An 18,703-nucleotide genomic window follows, 5' to 3' on the forward strand; every position below is an offset into this window, starting at 1 on the left:
GCACATTTCAATGAATAAAGCTTGGTACCAATTATCTGAACAGTGTCTGTTTGAAGCTTTCCTACATGTAGAAACATGCAAAACAAGTTCATCCAAAACTTGATTTGGGTGTCACTAAATCCTCTAATAGTTTAGAAGAATTGATAAAAAGAATAACACTCGCATTCTACATGTATCGTGCTTTATCTACATGACTTTTCAAAGTCCTATTTAGCGACAGGTATGTCAAACTTGTGAACTATGAGACCCGTTTGTATAGCACCTTAAAAATGTTACAAAGAGACAAGTGCAATCTGCAACTAACTAAAACAAAAACACTTAGGCAAATCCCTTCATTTTATCATAGTGCACTGGGTTCTTATTCATGCATTACAGAACACACTGGACCAACAGCTTCATGTCCCATCTACAGGGCAAGACAACTCTGGATAAATGTCTGCCCAATGAACATTTTGTCTGGTGCAGAAACATCTGAGAATAGCATCTCAATGAGAAGTTTTGGTTGTAATATTTGTGTACTTACCGTTGAAACAATTAGGTCCATCCCATCCGTGGGCACACAAGCACATGTGCTCTGTTTGCATGTGATTGCGGCCTACAATCGTCTCAATGCAGGTACCATTGTTAAGACATGGGTTGGGACTACAAACGTCATTCATGGCTACCAGGACTATGTAACAAATCACAAAATATTAAGTTAAAGCTTCTACATACACTGGTCAATTTTCCATTGGGTTAATTAAAAATACTTATTAATAGTGCAAACCTCATTTGGTATTCCTATTTTAAGTTCTATTCTGAAGAGACATTTCTCTGTTATCTGCATTAAGGCTTTAATTAGGTAACTATTGGTTACATCTTAATTGTAGTTCTCAAAAAATTATACGGGATAGGTAAGTATGAGCGTTTCTGTGGATGCACTGAGGAATTGGAATTTTGAAAAAATCAAAGACATCCTCAGTTCGATTTAGTTTACAAAACAATTGTACACATGTATATGCTTAAAAGAGATCTAGCTGTGCCACAAATTAGCAACTACAACTGGATCACCTTGTCATCATGCGTTGACCTATAGCATGTCCTTAAAGACAGTGGACACTTTTGGTAATTACTCAAAATAATTATTAGCATAAAACCATACTTGGTAACGAGTAATGGGGAGAGGTTGGTAGTATAAAACATTGTGAGAAACGGCTCCCTCTGAAGTGCCTTAGTTTTTGAGAAAGAAGCAATTTTCCACGAATTTGATTTTGAGACCTCAAGTTTAGAATTTGAGGTCTTGAAATCAAGCATCTGAACGCACACAAATTCATGTGAAAAGGGTGTTTTGTTTTTTTCATTTTTATCTCGCAACTTCAATGACCAATTGAGCTCAAATTTTCACAGGGTTGTTATTTTATGCATATGTTGAGATACAACAAGCGAGAGCAGGCATGTTCGCTCTCCATAGACATGATATGGTGAGGGGGCTCTCACGTGCAGTAACTGAGTGAGAGTTCATCATTCCATGTACAGCAAGTTACTCCAAGATTCATATAACCACAATGGGTTCCTTTTTACCTAGGGAAAAGGGGAGTCTTTATCTTGTTGGGTGTGTGTAGGGAAAATATCCTTGAACCATGACCTACATGTACTTCCCTATCTCACTGTAACTATAACCACTTTAATACAGAAAACAAAATCTAGGCGTAGGGAGATTTTGATGAAACTTGTAATCAAAGGGAAAAACTTAACAGATGAGGGTTTTATAAATTGTGTATTACCTTGTTCACAGAGGATTCCTGTGAATCCAGGCTGGCAAGTACAAGTAGTAACTGGTAAATCAACATCAATACATTCCCCTCCATTCTCACATGGACAAACTGTAAATCAAACATCAAATCTCTCATTACTGAGTAATAATAATAATAACAACCGCATTTCTATAGCGCCTAACACCTCCAAAAGAAAGTCTCTAAGCGCTCAGAGGAACCAAAAGAATAATTAAGTATAAGATAATTTGAATAGATGTGTTTTGAGAAGAGTCTTGAAACTCTTGAGTATACAGCACTATCAGTGAATATGGGTAAACTCAAAATTAATATTCTTTATCTACCTCAAAGATTCAAGGTCCATTTTTCAATTGATATTTTAAACAATTCCCCCTTCATTTTTTTTTAAAAAGCCTTTGCGATGAGACTTTCATCTTTTGTTTGTGAAATAATTTTGTGGGTGTTTTCCTTCTGTGAATTTAAATATAATAGTGCCCAATGGCTGCAAGATTTCAACATGAACAGTAACATTCTCCAATGCTCCAATCCCAAATCTTTCAATAAAATCCCCCAATTTAACATCTATTATATCGTTGCGGTACCCACTGCCAAAACATTGAATTCGAACTGCCTCTAGCTACCGGGCAACCTCGGTAGTCTTAGTTGGTAAGACACTGCTCTAGAATTGCAAGGGTCGTGGGTTCGAATCCCACCCGAGTAACATGCCTGTGATATTTTTTCACAGGGGAAAGTACTGAGTATACAGTGCTAACACACATCGGTATTTGGGTAAAAAACAAAAATTAATATTCTTTATCCCTGATGCAAATTTAACATCTGTTATAAAATCCCCCTAGTTTTGGCCCAAGTTTGTTGAATTCATTCATGCATTTCAACTTACAGCCATACAAGTTTACAAATTTTGCAAAAATCTCAAACTTTTACTGATCAACAGTCTGACTACTTACACTCATTGTCATCTTCTACATCAGCGCTTCTCCGTCTTCGAGCTACAGAGAATAACAAACAGTTCTTTGTTACTTGATGAAATGAACAAAGATGGCAATTAATTTTTAAATCCAAGAATAAGTGAGTATAAAAGTATGCCAATGACTTTGTTTCCCTTTACTTTGTGCCTGAAATATACTAAATTAAGGTGCATTCTTATAAAACATTAGAATGTAATAAACAAATTGATTAAGTAAACACATTTCTCGGAGGCCATTTTGGGCATCGAGTGTTTTTGAATATGTGTTCTTGAATATGGATCTTTATCAGAAAACGATTCTCTGAAAAATTTGTACCAGTTCCTAGTTTATTTGAAAAAGAGATCAGATTAAAAACTGTTAATCAAGTTGTTGTCTTAATTAATATTACTCAATATTAATTGATGTTACGGTAATCAATGTCAGTCAAAGGGACGAGTAACACAGCTAAAAATGTTCCAAGATTTATTAATTTGGTACACAGCCTTTCAGAACACAGTTAAGATACAAAATCAGCACTGTTCCTAATTATTTAGTTATTTAAAACTTGTAAAAAATCTGTGTTTGCTTACCATCGCGACAAATAAACGCAGTAGAAGAAAAGAAGCAGTTCTGATTAGGTGCGCATGGATTGCTGTCACACGCATTTCCAGTGCCACCTGAAGCTAAAAACACAAATAAAATGGATACCAATTTTATAACTTGTTAAAAAAAATCATTCCATTGTAAATAAACCAATGTTAATCCTGATCTACATGTACACACCTCAACTCCATGTTACATACAATTTCTATTGATGTACTTTTTACAATATGTCAATTAAAGACGGTGGACACCTTTGGTAACTGTCAAAAACAACAAACCTGTGAAAATTTGAGCTTAATTGGTTGTCAAAGTTGCGATATCATTATGAAATTAAAAAACACCTTGTCACACGAAGTTGTGTGCTTTCAGATGCTTGATTTTGTCGCAGAAAATGAATTCTTTCTCAAAAACTACGTTACTTCAGAGGGAGCCGTTTCTTACAATGTTTTATGTTATAATACCCCTTATCAATATTCTGCCTTTTCATTGGTTTAGAGCGTGTCACATGATATGTCTTAGTTTTACTAGACGACGGCCGTGTGATAGTGCATCGGTTTGCCATGTGAGAGTGCATTGGTTTGCCGTGCGCTAGCCCAAAGACTATCACACAGCGTGCAGTACCCAGACGTCCGTTGAAGGTACAAGGATGATAAACTAAAAGTCTGTAACCATTTATTATTACATGACACTACATGCAGCACAGTAAAAGTTTTCACAATCTATATTCGCGTCGTCCGTGGATTGTAGCATTCAGGTCTGTAACTTAATAGTACAGTATTTAGAAATGTTTGGGGTGTTATAAAACAAATATTGACTGCTTTTACTCGTGCAATGGTTAAAATTATATAACTGACATACAGATCCTTGTCATTTGATTGGTGGAACTTACTTCACATGACATTCACTATTGCTCCCATCCGCACCAGTGATCAAAAAGACCTGTTCACCCATGGGGAATAGCATTAAAACAAAGGTGCAAAAGGTTGTGATCCAATTTGTGCATTGTTGCCGCTACACGGCGCTATGATTTTTGGTCGTCAGTAATTTGTGTGATTTTTCATAATGTTATACTTTTAAAATACATCAAATAACAAGGATCTATATGTCAGTTATATAAAACAAATATTGAGTGGCTTTAACTTGTGGAATGGAAGGAATATTATCTAAAATTTTGACTGTTCCTGTTCACTCGGCTTAACAGTCCAAATTTTACCTTGCGATAATTTTCCTCCCATTCCACTCTGAGCCACTCAATATTTGCATGTTACGAATCCCTCGGTGATCCCCGGAGCGTTCTATTTTCCCTTCGCCTTGGAAAAATAGAACGCTCCAGAGATTTTTGTCATGCGCTTTACGATCGTAGCACTATTGTACACATGCATGAACATCGCTCTAGTGACAACCAAAACATGAACAAACTTATCATGTGCACTTTGTTTTACAGTAATCATTTTCCCTGGCTCCAAATCATGTTCTAGTATTGTAACTGAATATGAATGAAGAATAGTAAAACAAATATAACATGGTTTAGTTCGGATGACTTGTCGACATTTTCTCTCCTCAGTATTTGAAGTTGATAAACTAATTCCCGAGGCATAAATTTGAACTGAAATGAGTACCAGACTGTTAGTTATCTCCATCCTCTGTTTAGTTGAATGTCAGTATATGTGATGGTTGCATCATGAATGTCAACTCTTATTAATGCTACTTGTAATGCGTCCTTCCTTACCTGTGACTACCACCATGAATCTACACTCTGCAACATTGTTCACACTGTCCCTGAATGTGTAGACAACTTCATGGGATCCCTGGCGGAAGAATTCCCCAGGAGCGTTTGTCTGATCTACCTGCACTTGTAGCTGACTGTTATCATTAGCAGTGGGCTCCGTCCAGCTAACAGTCACAACTGAGGTACCCGCAGACAGGGTACTTGTAATGGTATTTGTTGGACAGTTGCTCACGACTGGAGCCTGTGTATCAACTAGTAAATAAAACACAAACAGAATAATATAAGCTTCAAAAAGATTAACAACAAGTTGTCACTCTCACATCAAACGTTTTTCTTTATAGAGTGCGTATTTCCCTTTTATCTTCTTTGATAAAAGAAAGAGGGTTCCGTGGAGCAGGGGCGTGGCAAGGTGTTCAAAAGTAGGGCAGCCATTCGATATGTGAGCAGCGGCGCTAATCTGTATCATTTATTTGAATGAGGATTTCAGGAATTATTATCTAGTCAATGATTATCAGGATTTCAGGGGTGTAAATATGTGTTGAAGACATTCAACAGCTTATTGTCAACATTTTTAACACAGTCGTACAGCAATTTTTGTTGTGGAATTTTGCATTTTTATACCCTCGCCTTTCCCTCTCCTTTTCCTTCTTTTCAAATTGTAAATTTTAATTTTTTTCTCTCCATTTTTTTCATTTACAAAAAGTGGGGCTTAGTAGGGTCTGTTTTACCACACCTGCAGTGAAGCACCCAATGGTTAAGAAAGGATCAATAAATGTTTACAAAACCTGTGTATTTTGGGAACAGGAGTTTACATTGCTCACTCAAAAAAAAAAAAAAAACTTGTATTAATATTACCGTTAATCACCCAATCAACCAATAAACACTCACCAACTACATTGACAGGGAATGTACAGGTTGCCCTGTTACCACTTTGGTCAGTGGCAGTGTACATGACGGTAGAAAATCCCAGTGTAAATAGTGAGTTAAGAGCAGGATTGCTAGTCAATGAAGGTTGTTGGCCAGAGTTATCGGTGGCAGTAGCAGGAGGCCAAGTCACCCTGGTGCTGGTCACTCCTCCTGCTACATATGCAACCACAGCATTTGGACACGTAATTACTGGGTTAATGGTGTCCCCACCACCATCTGTAAAGAAAAATAAAATAATGATAAGTATCATTTGTAAACAGTCATCTTATTTCCCATCATTGATATAAATATTATAGTTTGTAATTTTATCAAGAATGCAACTGCTTATATAAGTTGACTGGGTTCCATATCCAATACCTGAGTCCTGTTCATATGGTTACTTGCCATTTTGCAAATCACGCCAAAGATTCAGGTGTTTGGGACAACTTATTTGAACATGACAGCATTTCAGCTACAGATATATCACAGGATGATTGATTTTGATATTTAGATTCTACAAATACATCTCTTGTTTAAAGATTAATCTATTTGCCTGAAAGAGATATTTGTTAAAACACTGTACAATAACATTTTTTTTTAACCGTTCCAAATAATTTTAGTTGATGAAATGAAAAAAAATATTAATAATAATAATATTCGGTTTTATATAGCGCTTTATACACCATGTCTCAAAGCGCTTCCAACATCATTCCCTGATCACTGGGCCATGTCTTTCCTTACAACATCTCAGCTCCCTGGGAAGTGTACAGCCTGCCGCCAAACATGTAACGCACTAAGCTAAACCAATCACAAGAGCCATATCTGTCCCCACAGGTACCTATTTACCCCTGGGTGGAGAGAAGCAATTATAGTAAAGTGTCTTGCTCAGGGACAGGACCGGGATTCAAACCCACACTCTGCTGAACAGAAACACCAGAGCTTGAGTTTGATGCTAAGATTAACTCAGCCACGCACCCCAGAAAACTATTGACACAAATAAGACATGAATTAATTTGTAAGTACCCAATGCCTACTACATATTCAAACTGACCTCTAATAACAAGGCATGGTTAGTGGTCTTTTGGTTAAGACAACCTATATCGAGTGCAAAGTGCTCGGGTTCACATCCCATCTAAATAACCTGTGTGTAAATTTACACATCAGGTTTTGAACAGTACCAAGTGTATAGTGCTCACAGCACCAATGCAAGGAAAAAACCTTGTATAGGGGAGAAACCTTTTCAAGATTTTTGTTTTGTAGCATATCACCTCTAATTTGCAACAGATTCACTTAAATATTTGACAACAACCACAGTATGGCCCATGGTTCTAAAATACATTAAATTGTTTTGCCCCTGTTTTGTTACAAAGTTTGTAGATGATCTGAAAAAGACACGTTCTTACTAGTGACAGTAACGAAGAAGGAGCAGGTAGCCTGGGCACCAGAGTTTGCTACAAATGTGTAGGTAACTTGAGTAGGTTGACCAATAACAAACGACTGCCCAGGTGAATGAGTCTTGGTCGGTAAAACTGTTTGTCCAAAGCTGTCTGTTGCTGTAGGTTCAGTCCATTGTACAATGCTGGTACTTCCTGAGGTTGCAGAGGCTGTAATTCCTTGGATTGGGCAACCAGCAACATTTACTTCATCTGAGGTTGTCCCTGGCAATAAATCAAAACATCATTTAGACATGGAATTGAAGATTACTTCACATTCATTATGAAGTGTCTTAAATTTACACATTTTTAATTTCATTTTTTTTTATTCTTCCTTCTCAAAAAAAAAAAAATTGTTTTAAAGTTAATGATGTCAGTCAGTCCTGTTGGCAATAAATTGTTTCAACTTAAATGTGTTTTAGAGCACTAAAGCCCCTTTCGCACTAGTGCTGATAACCAACGTCCTCGGTTACGGACGCCAACTGTCTGGCGCCATGATCGTTTGCTATTTCACAATGTTGCTTCACACAACAAATCAAAACAATATCCCTTGCTATCCGCTTGGCTACAGGTTATGTGTTACTTCACTGGTGTGCCGCACAAAACTCTTTAACTGGCTGGCGATAGCTCCCAATAGGCAACGAGTGATTTTCTTGTGTTGTTCCACATGTAGCCTAGGCTGTGGTGTCGTGCCACTGTTCTACTTAGAAACTGTAGTTTTTTTGTTTGTTTTTTTTTGCCTAAAAGTAATTAAAATAAATTTTGACTAACCGTGGATCTTTCTGCCAGTATTTTTACAAACACACTTAAGGAACACATTGCCTTGGATCAGACAAGTTGGTCTATAAAATATAAAAAGTGTTTGGAGCCATTTTTTATAAAATGCATATGGTTGGAAAGACGTTTTAAAAGTAGAATACACTAATCCACACAAGTTTGCCTCGAAAGTGCATGGTTTTCCTATTACTGTGCGAACTAACACGGTCGGCCATTTATGGCCATGATTCAAAAATTTGACTCCCATAAATGGCCGACTGTGTTAGCCAACGGCAAAAGGAAAACCATGCGTGTTCGAGGCATGTTTGTGTGGATCATTGTATTGTACTTTTACAACATCTTTCTGCCCATATGCATTCTATAACAAATGGTTACAAACGCTTTTGAAAGACCAACTTGACTGATCCAAGGCAACATGTTCCTTTAACAGTTCAATCCTAACCCAAAGTACAACAGAAAAGGGCCCCAAATGTGACTCTGAGTTTCGTTGGTACGATCGAGCTGATCGGTACCAGGGGGACTGAGACAATGGTGGGAATGGTTCGTAACTACAAAATATGGAAGGAATGTAAATATACTTCAGAACAGTGCCACGAAAGAAAGGGACACCCAGGCAAATCTACAAACAGCTAAATGACATTCCGAGGCAAACGATGTGTTCCGCGCAGGCACATTGCGACAGCATAATCTGATTTTACAAAGCTATACATGTAATATACTTTGCAAAACAAATTGTCAGAATTACCATATTGATTCGTAATGTGACATCACACTTCACTTAGCAACTATAATTTATATGCAGTTAAGATCAACTACTTGATGAGTAGTTTCACATGGCCAATCATAAGGCAGTTGCTGTTCTTTGCAGAAGGTCTTGATCACGATTATATTTAGTCAGGATCTTTTGCTATTTCATAACTGTGATAGCTTTCACATGAGTGTTATTTTAACTTTTTAAACATTGTTGCAAAAAAATAGCAAAATATGCTGAGAATCACTGTCAACATTTAACTTCAAAGAGGTGAGTTTTGTGGGCAGTTTTAAAAGAAGATGTCGTATTAGTAGTCCTGATGTGGTAAGGAAGACTATTCCACACCTTCCCCGCAGTAACCAAGAAAGAACGGGCTCCCCACGTGTTTTTTGCTATGTGTTCCACAAGGAGACATTGATCGGCTGATCTTAGGTCACGTATTGAGTGATGAGATCTGAGATGTAAGATGGCGCCGTGTTGTGCAATGATTTGAAGACCAGGAGACTGAGTTTGAAAACTATCCATTGCGCAACTGGTAACCAGTGGCTTTATGATAGGGGTGATGTGTACACTCTTGGGTGAGCAAGTAACCAGTCTAGCAGCCATATTTTGCAGACGTTGTAGTCGAAAGAGCTGTGTTTTGTTTACACCATACATGAGGGAGTTGCACATGTCCAGCTTTGACATGACAAGGGAGTAAATGAGTAGTTCCGCAGTCTGAGTGTTTAAGTACTTGCTAATTAATCCAATGCTGCAAAGAGATAAAAAAACTGCTTGTGAAACAGCCGAGATGTTCACATCCCATCTGAACAGCCTGTGTGTATTTTTCGCATCAGACAGATCGACTTTTGGGTTGAGATTTGCCACATATAAACAGTACTGATAATAGGTTGCAGGCCTTTGTTTCTCCTTTAACTAGACCCAGACCCTCAAATATGTTACAATTCAGGAGGTTTATAGATTCTGTGCATCACGGACAATACAGCACTACAGGTTGAGACAAAATGTGGACTATTTCTTTCAAAAAAGTTTGCAGGATCATCGAGATTTTGAGAAAATCCCAGGCGAATGTGTACCCCTCCCCTTGAAGTGTAGCCCCTTGAAGTGTAGTCTGCACCTTGAAGTGTAGCCCGCACCTTGAAGTGTAGCCCGCACCTTGAAGTGTAGCCCGCACCTTGAAGTGTACCCCGTACCTTAAAGTGTAGCCATCACCTTGAAGTGTAGCCCGCACCTAGAAGTGTACCCCTCACCTTAAAGTGTACCCCTCACCTTAAAGTGAAGCCCGCACCTTAAAGTGTCGCCGTCACCTTAAAGTGTACCCCGCACCTTGAAGTGTACCCCTCACCTTGAAGTGTAGCCGTCACCTTGAAGTGTACCCCTCACCTTGAAGTGTACCCCGCACCTTGAAGTGTACCCCGTACCTTAAAATGTAGCCCTCGCACTTTTACGGGGTACACTTCAAGGTGCAGGCTACACTTCAAGGTGAGGGGTACACTTTAAGGTGACGGCTACACTTTAAGGTGCGGACTACACTTGAAGGTGCGGGCTACACTTCAAGGTGCGGACTACACTTCAAGGTGAGGGGTACACTTCAAGGTGAGGGGTACACTTTAAGGTGACGGCTACACTTTAAGGTGCCGGCTTCACTTTAAGGTACGGGGTACACTTTAAGGTGACGGCTACACTTTACGGTGCCGGCTTCTTTTTAAGGTACGGGGTACACTTTAAGGTGGGGGCTTCACTTTAAGGTGAGGGGTACACTTTAAGGTGACGGCTACACTTTAAGGTGCGGACTACACTTGAAGGTGCGGGCTACACTTCAAGGTGCGGACTACACTTCAAGGTGAGGGGTACACTTCAAGGTGAGGGGTACACTTTAAGGTGCCGGCTTCACTTCAAGGTGAGGGGTACACTTCAAGGTGAGGGGTACACTTTAAGGTGCGGACTACACTTCAAGGTACGGGCTACACTTCAAGGTGAGGGGTACACTTCAAGGTGAGGGGTACACTTCAAGGTGCGGACTACACTTCAAGGTGAGGGGTACACTTCAAGGTGAGGGGTACACTTCAAGGTGCGGACTACACTTCAAGGTGAGGGGTACACTTCAAGGTGCGGACTACACTTCAAGGTGAGGGGTACACTTCAAGGTGCGGGCTACACTTTAAGGTGAGGGGTACACTTCAAGGTGAGGGGTACACTTCAAGGTGCGGACTACACTTCAAGGTGAGGGGTACACTTTAAGGTGAGGGGTACACTTCAAGGTGAGGGGTACACTTCAAGGTGCGGACTACACTTCAAGGTGAGGGGTACACTTCAAGGTGCGGACTACACTTCAAGGTGAGGGGTACACTTCAAGGTGAGGGGTACACTTCAAGGTGCGGACTACACTTCAAGGTGAGGGGTACACTTTAAGGTGAGGGGTACACTTCAAGGTGAGGGGTACACTTCAAGGTGCGGACTACACTTCAAGGTGAGGGGTACACTTTAAGGTGCGGACTACACTTCAAGGTGCGGACTACACTTTAAGGTGAGGGGTACACTTCAAGGTGAGGGGTACACTTCAAGGTGCGGACTACACTTCAAGGTGAGGGGTACACTTCAAGGTGCGGACTACACTTCAAGGTGAGGGGTACACTTCAAGGTGCGGACTACACTTCAAGGTGAGGGGTACACTTCAAGGTGCGGGCTACACTTCAAGGTGCGGGCTACACTTCAAGGTGAGGGGTACACTTCAAGGTGAGGGGTACACTTCAAGGTGAGGGCTACACTTCAAGGTGAGGGGTACACTTCAAGGTGACGGCTACACTTCAAGGTGAGGGGTACACTTCAAGGTGAGGGGTACACTTCAAGGTGAGGGGTACACTTCAAGGTGAGGGCTACACTTCAAGGTGAGGGCTACACTTCAAGGTGAGGGGTACACTTCAAGGTGAGGGGTACACTTCAAGGTGAGGGGTACACTTCAAGGTGCGGACTACACTTCAAGGTGAGGGGTACACTTCAAGGTGAGGGGTACACTTCAAGGTGCGGACTACACTTCAAGGTGCGGGCTACACTTCAAGGTGCGGGCTACACTTCAAGGTGAGGGGTACACTTCAAGGTGAGGGGTACACTTCAAGGTGAGGGCTACACTTCAAGGTGAGGGGTACACTTCAAGGTGACGGCTACACTTCAAGGTGAGGGGTACACTTCAAGGTGAGGGGTACACTTCAAGGTGAGGGGTACACTTCAAGGTGCGGGCTACACTTCAAGGTGAGGGGTACACTTCAAGGTGAGGGGTACACTTCAAGGTGCGGGCTACACTTCAAGGTGAGGGGTACACTTCAAGGTGCGGGCTACACTTGACTGATTTGGGCTGTCAACCCAATGTCAACCCAAATCAACTGTAACCAGGGGCATGTGGCCACCAACTCCATGGGCTGAAACAGGGTTACCCCCTTTACCTACGTAAGTATGTAGGCATAGGTTTCGTCTCTAAAACCCTGGGCTGGCACATGAAGAGCAGCATGCACTAACTTCCCAACTCTTTACGAAGCAGTAATGGTCAAGTGCCTTGCTCAAAGGCACAAGTGTCATGAGCAGACTTCAAACCCACACTCTGCTGCTGACAACACTAGGACAGTGTCATGAGCAGACTTCAAACCCACACTCTGCTGCTGACAACACTAGAGCTTAGGTCCGGTGCACTAAATCGCTCAGCAAAGACAAGCCATATAATAACACATTCACTTCATGATGTTTTAGGGATGAAATTTGCCAAATGAAACAATCCTGAAAATGGGCTTCAGGCCTTTGTTCCTCCTTTACATCGACACAGAACCTTCAAGATGTTACAGTTCAGGAGGTTTACAGACTCTGTGCATCACCAACAATACAGCACTGCATGTTTGGAGAAACTGTGGACTATTTATTTCTTCCTTTGTTGATTTCAACATGTTCAAGAAGATTTGAAGGATCAAGGAGATTTTGAGAAAATCATTAAATCATGCAAAAGCTTGAGAAACCAATTGCCTTAAAAATAAATAACTGAACCCAAAGGTTTTGCCCCCTCTTAAGTTTTAGGATGTACCCTTTAAGATTTAGAATGATCTGAAATAGAAGTGTTCTTACTAGTGACAGTAACGGTGAAGGTGCAGCTAGCCTGGGCACCAGAGTTTGCTACAAATGTGTAGGTAACTTGAGTAGGTTGACCAATAACAAATGACTCCCCAGGAAAATGAGTCCTAATGACTTGAGTAATTCTTTGTCCAAAGCCGTCGAAAATTGAAAAACTACTTTTTTCTCCCTTTGCTGATTTGGACATTCTTTTTAGGATGTTTAAAAGACCAAGAAGATTATGAGAACATCCTTAAACCAGGAAAAAGCCTGAGAACTTAAATGCCTCAAACTATTCAACTGAACCCCAAAAATGTACCCTTTCTTTTGTTACAATGTTTTAATATGATCTGAAATAGACATGTTCTTACTAGTGACAGTGACGAAGAAGGAGCAGGTAGCCTGGGCACCAGAGTTTGCTACAAATGTGTAGGTAACTTGAGTAGATTGACCAATAACAAACGACTGCCCAGGTGAATGAGTCTTGGTCGGTAAAACTGTTTGTCCAAAGCTGTCTGTTGCTGTAGGCTCAGTCCATTGTACAACGCTGGTAGTCCCTGAGGTTGCTGTCACAGTTATTCCCTCAGTTGGGCAACCAGCAACATTTACTTGACCTGTTTGTGTCCCTGGTAATAAAAAATAAAGTACTTTTAGATAGGGAATTAAGTGAATGTCATGTTCATTTTAATGAGAATCAAATGACATGCATGTAATGATTGTGGATAAACTGTTACAAACTTATGTGTATTTTAAGATAAATTATTTCTTAATCATTTAAGTTGATGAAATACAAATCCTCTGATGATCTACAAGTTTGAAGAAAATGAAAACTACTTTTTTCTCCCTTTGCTGATTTGGACATTCTTTTTAGGATGTTTAAAGGACCAAGGAGATTATGAGAACATCCTTAAACCAGGAAAAAGCCTGAGAACTTAAATGCCTCAAACTATTCAACTGAACCCCAAAAATGTACCTTTCTTTTGTTACAATGTTTTAATATGATCTGAAATAGACATGTTCTTACTAGTGACAGTAACGAAGAAGGAGCAGGTAGCCTGGGCACCAGAGTTTGCTACAAATGTGTAGGTAACTTGAGTAGATTGACCAATAACAAACGACTGCCCAGGCGAATGAGTCTTGGTCGGTAAAACTCTTTGTCCAAAGCTGTCTGTTGCTGTAGGTTCAGTCCATTGTACACTGCTGGTAGTCCCTGAGGTTGCTGTCACAGTTATTCCCTCAGTTTGGCAACCAGCAACATTTACTTGATCTGCTTGCGTACCTAACAAAATAATTTAAGCACTTTTAGACATGAAAAATGCGTCATCTTAAATTCTCATTAAAAAAAGTGGGGAAAAAACGAGGAAAATATAAACTCAGCATATCCAAAACACACACACAGTATATAAAACAAAAAACAATCATGTGTTTAAAGTAATAAACTAAATTGGAATAGTGAAGTTGTCATGGCGAGCTGGCGATCGCCCAATCGGAAAACCAATTACTAATAGAAAAAACAATAATTTGATCAACATTAAGGGCAGGGGAACATTAACAACAAGTATGCACTTGACCACTGTGCTTGTATGTTGCCTGGTTATTAGTCAAGTTTGAAGTCAGTTTTAAAACTTCATCATTCACTCTGGCTTTTTAAATCGAGGAGGCATTTTGTAATTCCCCAAAAAACTGAAAAACCTTTAAAAACATGGTTGAGAACCACAAAAGATGACTGTTACTTTAGGACTTTAGATTCCATAAAACAACTCAACACTTAAATGTCGAAGCCTCATACTAAGACGCTGAATGTGGCTGGACCGCCAGATGGACAGATGTTGGCATTACAAAGGCTCTGCTTTGCAGAAAATAAATAAAATAGTAAAGAGGAAATTTTTTTTTTTACGTCTAACAGTCACGATAAAGGTACAGACAAAGGAATAACTTTAACATCAATGCCTTTACTAAGATCACTTATTGCTGTGGTCTAATTAACCAGACCAGGGCCCAATTTCATAGAGCTGCTAAGCACGAAAATTTGCTTAGCATAAAATTTCTTCCTTGAAAAAAAAAAAGGATTACCAACCAAATTTCCATTTCTTGCATATCGCTTATTACTGGTGTTCAGCCATTGTTTGCTTATCCTGAAAACCATATGGAAATTTGTTTGGTAATCAAGGCAACAATTTCATGCTAAGCAAATTTTTGTGCTTAGCAGCTCTATGAAATTGGGCCCTGGTCTTCCCTACTGTTGATGTTAATTATATTTTATACTGACATAGCTTTATCTGTGGGGATCACAAGATATGAGTATTTAGGAGTGTTAAGTGTTGTAGTTTAACAAAATAATTGACATAAACGTCATGAAAAAAAATAAAAGGCAATGAAGTAAGGGGTATTATCCTAATTACTAAGTTGTAAAACCATAGACTTGTACGTAGTCCTAAAAGAGTTCTTAAAGCCATTGGACCCTTTCGGTTCAGAAAAAAAAATAAAAGTTTACAGATTTACAAATAACTTACAGGGTTTACAGAAGGCAATGGTGAAAGACTTCTCTTGAAATATTATTCCATGAAATGCTTTACTTTTTGAGAAAACAGCAAAACAATATAAATTCTCGTTAACGAGAGGTACGGATTTATTTTAAACACATGTCGTGACACGGCGAAACGCGCGGAAACAAGGGTGGGTTTTTCCGTTGTTTTCTCCCGACTCTGATGACCGATTGAGCCTAAATTTTCATAGGTTTGACATTTGATATAGAAGTTGTGGTACACAAAGTGTGGGCCTTGGACAACACTGTTTACCGAAAGGGTCCAATGGCTTTAACTTGCAATATAAAGATTACAAACGAAACCTCAATTCAACAAAAACATTGCAAATCTCTTAACAATTTCTCAAATACAGGCACTTTCAGAATCAGTTTCAGTCATGTTTTCAAAGGAAATTACAATAATTTGCTCTTGTGGAAGGTTCGCATTTATTAATATTTCCGATTGTAAAGGGGCTTTGATGGGGTTGAAAATTTGTGAAAATAGCTATCACAATCAATCAATCAGAGGGAAATTATATAGCGCCAAAATCAACCAAAGTTGTTCAAAGGCGCTCAAGACAGTTGGATGAAATTAATTACAATACACTTGAAGGAACAGAAAACATTTGAGGAGTTTCTTGAAAATGTGAATATTGTTAGCATTCTTGATGTGGTATTAAGGGAGAGTGTTCCATTAAAGCTACCAAGATAATTACTTAAATTATAAACTGAACCAGGTGATACAAGGGAATGATTGCATACCTGTAACATGGACCAAGAATGTACATGACGCTTGATTCCCAGTTGCATCTCGGAATGTGTAGACAACAGCTGTATAACCCACAGTGAATGAAGAGCCAGGAGTATGGGTCCTAGAGAGTGTAGGTTGTTGGCCTGAATTATCAGTAGCTGTGGGCTCTGACCAGGTAACTATGGCTGATGACGATCCAGTTGGAGCATTCACAGTTGGACCAAATGGACAACCAGATATAAATGGTGCTGTGGTGTCTGTTGAAATAGCTGTAACAAAAATGATCACAAAGGTACGTATAATTCTCTCTGTTTAAATCAGCATCTTGCGAAACTTATACTTATTAAGCACAAGTTAGCAAGGCATCAGTCTGGATACAGTTTACATTAAAATCTTCCCGGCTACATCCACTCTCCACAGAGCATAGAACAATTCAAAACTCTGCTTAAATCACATTTGTTTTCTATTGCCTACTGTTCAGTTTAATCCTTTTGTTTGCTTATTGTTGGTGTATTTATTGTTAATTGGTTGCTTAATTTTGTTTGCCTTTTTTTTTTTTTTTTGTAAAGCGCATTGGCATTTCATTTAGTTATGAAATGCGCTCCATAAGAGTTAGCTATTATTATTATTATTATTATTATTATTATTATAAAACACATTGAGAGAGATGGCTTTATCAAAACATTCAGGTACAAGTCACAACTAATATACACAACATGGCCCAATGGTCCATAAGCCATTGTGCTAAGCAAAAACTTTGATGATCTTAAGAAGTTTATGTGCTGTGTAGCTTTCAGGGCAGTTTCAGGGTACCAGTCAAAACATTGCAATCTTCAAGTACTCACATGATACAGTTACAATGAACTGACACATGGCATAGTTTTGTGAGTTATCCTCGATGACGTATGTGACCAGAGTGGTGCCAGGGGAGAAAAACGCTCCTGGAACATGAGACTGGTAGTTGATTTGGGTGAATCCACTGTTATCCGTGGCTGAAGGTACATTCCAGAACACATTCACACCACCGCTGCCTTGGGCTGTCTGACTGATTGCAGATGGGCAGTTTGAAATAATTGGCGCTTGATTATCAACTGCAAATAAAACAAATATTACAGACAATGCCATGATCAAAGTTTGTGGTGCATTACTGCGTTTTATGCTCGTAAACTGCATCTCTTTGCGCCCTGCTTAGAAAATGTGCTTTTCTGATGTAGTTATACATGTAGTTCAACATTTTTTTCAACAACAGAGTAAATATTTTGAATCAGTAAGACTTCTTCATATGCGCGATGGAATATATTACACCCTGGTTCATAAAGACGAATCTAACAACAAATATTTGGTGGACAGCTTTCTGTCTGTTCATGTTTTGCAAATTTAAATACACCAAAGTTCAGGAGGACTACACAAACATTTTGTGAGAATTATGATTTTCATTGAAGTCATCAATGGAAATCTAATGGATTCTTGTTGGTTATTTGATAACATGGCCATATTCACACTACAAACTTTGAAATAGTAAACTTAGTTACATATAACTTCATCAAATGTCTACACAAAGTTTTATGTTTAAGTTTACTACAAATAGTAATTGGATCATTACAGAAGATCAAATCTAGCCCTTAAACAAAGCAGAAAGTAAGTCGTAAATAACGAGTTTCAGCAAAAACTTATAAATTCCCTCATTTGCAGAAGGGTGAGACATTTCAAGACCATTAGAATATCATGTGCTAATTAATAACAAACCTTGAGAATTTTCACAAGTGTTTCCAAAGTATCCAGTTTGGCAGTTACAGAAGAATGAGTTACTGGCTGCCTGGCAGGTGCCACCATTCAAACATGGTGAACTGGAACATGAGTTAGGTACTGCAATTAAAACAAACAAAACAACCACTATGTACTAAACAAAGACAAAAAATAACAATGCGAAAACAAATGTCTACACAGATGTTACATGCTTTCATACATAGTCTTGTTTGGGGTTTCTAATAACAGTGTTATTGATTGTATGAGAGAAAGAAAAAAAAGACAAATTAATCCATTAAAGTAAATTTGTTACTCAAAATTCGGGTGTCTTTTTGTCTGACACTTAAAGTAAAGAAGCTCTGGAGAATCTTAGGATGCTTCTTGACAACCGTCCAGAGCCAACAGTGGATGATTTGTACATCAAAAAACAACCAATATGCATCTGTTCAACCATCCAATCACAGCGAGGCTAGTAAGCTTGAGTCAAATAATCTTGAGTAAATTCAAAGACCTGCATGTCTCTATTGTTGGATTAATCTGTAAGAGTTTAATGTCTATTACAGACCGCTTAACAAAAATATTATCAATTCATAAATTAGTCAACGAAGCAAACAAAAGATACAAAATAACAAAAGCAAAGATTGGTAGGGTCTCTAAATGAAACTACAGTGA

The 18,703-nt window shown here is 39.0% G+C and overlaps 1 protein-coding gene across 8 annotated transcripts in view; it reads right to left on the reverse strand.

Moving 5' to 3' along the window:
- Window positions 1-18,703, reverse strand: part of LOC139935382 (uncharacterized) — a 78,114-nt gene that overhangs the window by 2,932 nt on the left and 56,479 nt on the right. For all 8 annotated transcript variants that reach the window (XM_071929931.1, XM_071929932.1, XM_071929936.1 and 5 more), the window contains 12 exons: window positions 18,032-18,151; window positions 17,131-17,376; window positions 16,297-16,554; window positions 14,035-14,289; window positions 13,382-13,636; window positions 7,361-7,615; window positions 5,940-6,194; window positions 5,052-5,303; window positions 3,310-3,402; window positions 2,720-2,761; window positions 1,764-1,862; window positions 524-670 (listed from right to left, as the gene is read on the reverse strand). In XM_071929931.1, coding sequence (XP_071786032.1) covers window positions 524-670; window positions 1,764-1,862; window positions 2,720-2,761; window positions 3,310-3,402; window positions 5,052-5,303; window positions 5,940-6,194; window positions 7,361-7,615; window positions 13,382-13,636; window positions 14,035-14,289; window positions 16,297-16,554; window positions 17,131-17,376; window positions 18,032-18,151 — 2,277 coding nt within the window. The remainder of the gene's footprint in view (window positions 1-523; window positions 671-1,763; window positions 1,863-2,719; window positions 2,762-3,309; window positions 3,403-5,051; window positions 5,304-5,939; window positions 6,195-7,360; window positions 7,616-13,381; window positions 13,637-14,034; window positions 14,290-16,296; window positions 16,555-17,130; window positions 17,377-18,031; window positions 18,152-18,703) is intronic.

The sequence above is a fragment of the Asterias amurensis genome, chromosome 3 (genome assembly GCF_032118995.1).
Source record: "Asterias amurensis chromosome 3, ASM3211899v1".
NCBI lineage: Eukaryota > Metazoa > Echinodermata > Asteroidea > Forcipulatida > Asteriidae > Asterias > Asterias amurensis.